We start from the raw sequence: 1522 nt of genomic DNA, 5'->3' as shown, positions 1-1522 counted from the left end.
CGACAAACTGCAACCACCAAAGCATTTTTTAATGGCCAGTGACAGTCCTAAGCCTTTTCAAATAAGAAACATCGCGGTAGACTTCCAACTAAACCAGTTGTCAGGCCGTTTCCGGGGCAGACCCTCAACCTAAAGGTTAAACTCTTCGCCTCTCATTCAATAGGTCCCGGGTTCGAAACCAGACAGTGACGGAAATTTTCTCGTCTAAAATTGTCTTCTTTCACATCATTTCCTGCTCTCTAACAATGTTCTGTCGTCTGCTTCCATCTCCACTTTCTTTCCCCACTCCCTCACCTCCTTTGCCCTCGCCTCTGGGCTCCCGACTCTTTCTGCAGACTTTCTACTGCTACTCCTTGGCTCCTTCTTACTGCTGTCTTTCAAACACACCCCTGATCTTACGGTAGGTAAGATGTACACGTAGCTTTCTCGGACAAGGGCGAAAAATCTCGGGGGTCCCGTGGTCCAAAATCGATAAGAGTAGGCTTCGGCCGCCATCCGGGCAACATTTCTCGTGCACTCATATGGCCTTATGCAGTTGCGAGTGCTTGTTAAACACTTACCCCCCCCCCCCCCAAAAAAAAAAGACCCTCCACTGAACCAGAAACGACACGGCAGACCTTCAACCAAACCAGAAAAAATACGGTAGATCTTCAACTAAGCAGCACCTATTTTTTTTTTTCTCACTTAGGCGGCGACAGCCAGTACATTTTGCAGAAGACAGATGTAACCGTCATCAGCAACAGACTGTGCCGTAACTTCTGGCGAGTGGCACGACTCTCCGTCTCCAAGAGACAAGTGTGCACCCTTGACTGGCCTTACAAACTCAGCTCTGCCTGCTATGTAAGTCTTGATTTTGAATTATTTCGAAAGCCATTGTAAATGAAACTTCTGGGGATAATCACATTTTGTTTGGGGGGTTCCCGTGGTCTCTTGAGGTACGGTGTTCGCCTCTCAATGAATACCCCCGGTAGGTCCCGGGCTCGAAACTTGACAGCGACGGAAACATTTCTTCTATAAAAATGTTTCCTTTTATCCTCTGTCCTGCTCTCTAATTATGTTTGTCATCTGCTTTCAACTCCATTTTCTGCCCCCCCCCCCCCACTGCATCCACCTCTTCCTCTGGGCTCCTGACTCTTTCTACTGCTACTCCGGCTCCTTCTTACTGCTGTGTTTCATCCACACACCCTGATCTTAGAGTAGGTAAGATCTAACAACTAGCCATCTAGGATAAGGGAGAAAACATCTCTGAGGTTCTGTGTGCAAGTTTCGCACGTTAAACATCCATTGGTAGTCCTAAAATCGACAATAGTAGGCTTCGGTCTCCACCCGGGCAAAATTTGAAATTAATTCATACCAAACTGAAAAAGCTTAAGCTGTCCCGAGCGCCGTAAAGCACCTGCCAAAAGAAAACAGAATTTAGTTGATTGGTGAAATCAAGATTTAGAACATTATATCTTAAAAGTTTCTAAGATAAATTTCTGATCTAATCGTTTTCAACATCAGGGTTTTTATGAAGACGTTT

At 45.7% G+C, this 1522-nt stretch overlaps 1 protein-coding gene across 1 annotated transcript in view; it reads left to right on the top strand.

The window, feature by feature from the left end:
• Positions 1-1522, top strand: part of LOC101853945 (cationic trypsin) — a gene marked incomplete at its 5' end in the record, with an annotated part of 8660 nt that overhangs the window by 5211 nt on the left and 1927 nt on the right. Inside the window, 1 exon segment of the mRNA XM_013084145.2 lies at positions 689-840. Coding sequence (XP_012939599.1) covers positions 689-840 — 152 coding nt within the window.

The sequence above is a fragment of the Aplysia californica genome, unplaced genomic scaffold, assembly GCF_000002075.1.
Source record: "Aplysia californica isolate F4 #8 unplaced genomic scaffold, AplCal3.0 scaffold00274, whole genome shotgun sequence".
NCBI classification, from domain to species: domain Eukaryota; kingdom Metazoa; phylum Mollusca; class Gastropoda; order Aplysiida; family Aplysiidae; genus Aplysia; species Aplysia californica.
Note: the sequence above shows the minus strand (reverse complement) of the source record. Positions and strands in the feature narration are given on the sequence as shown.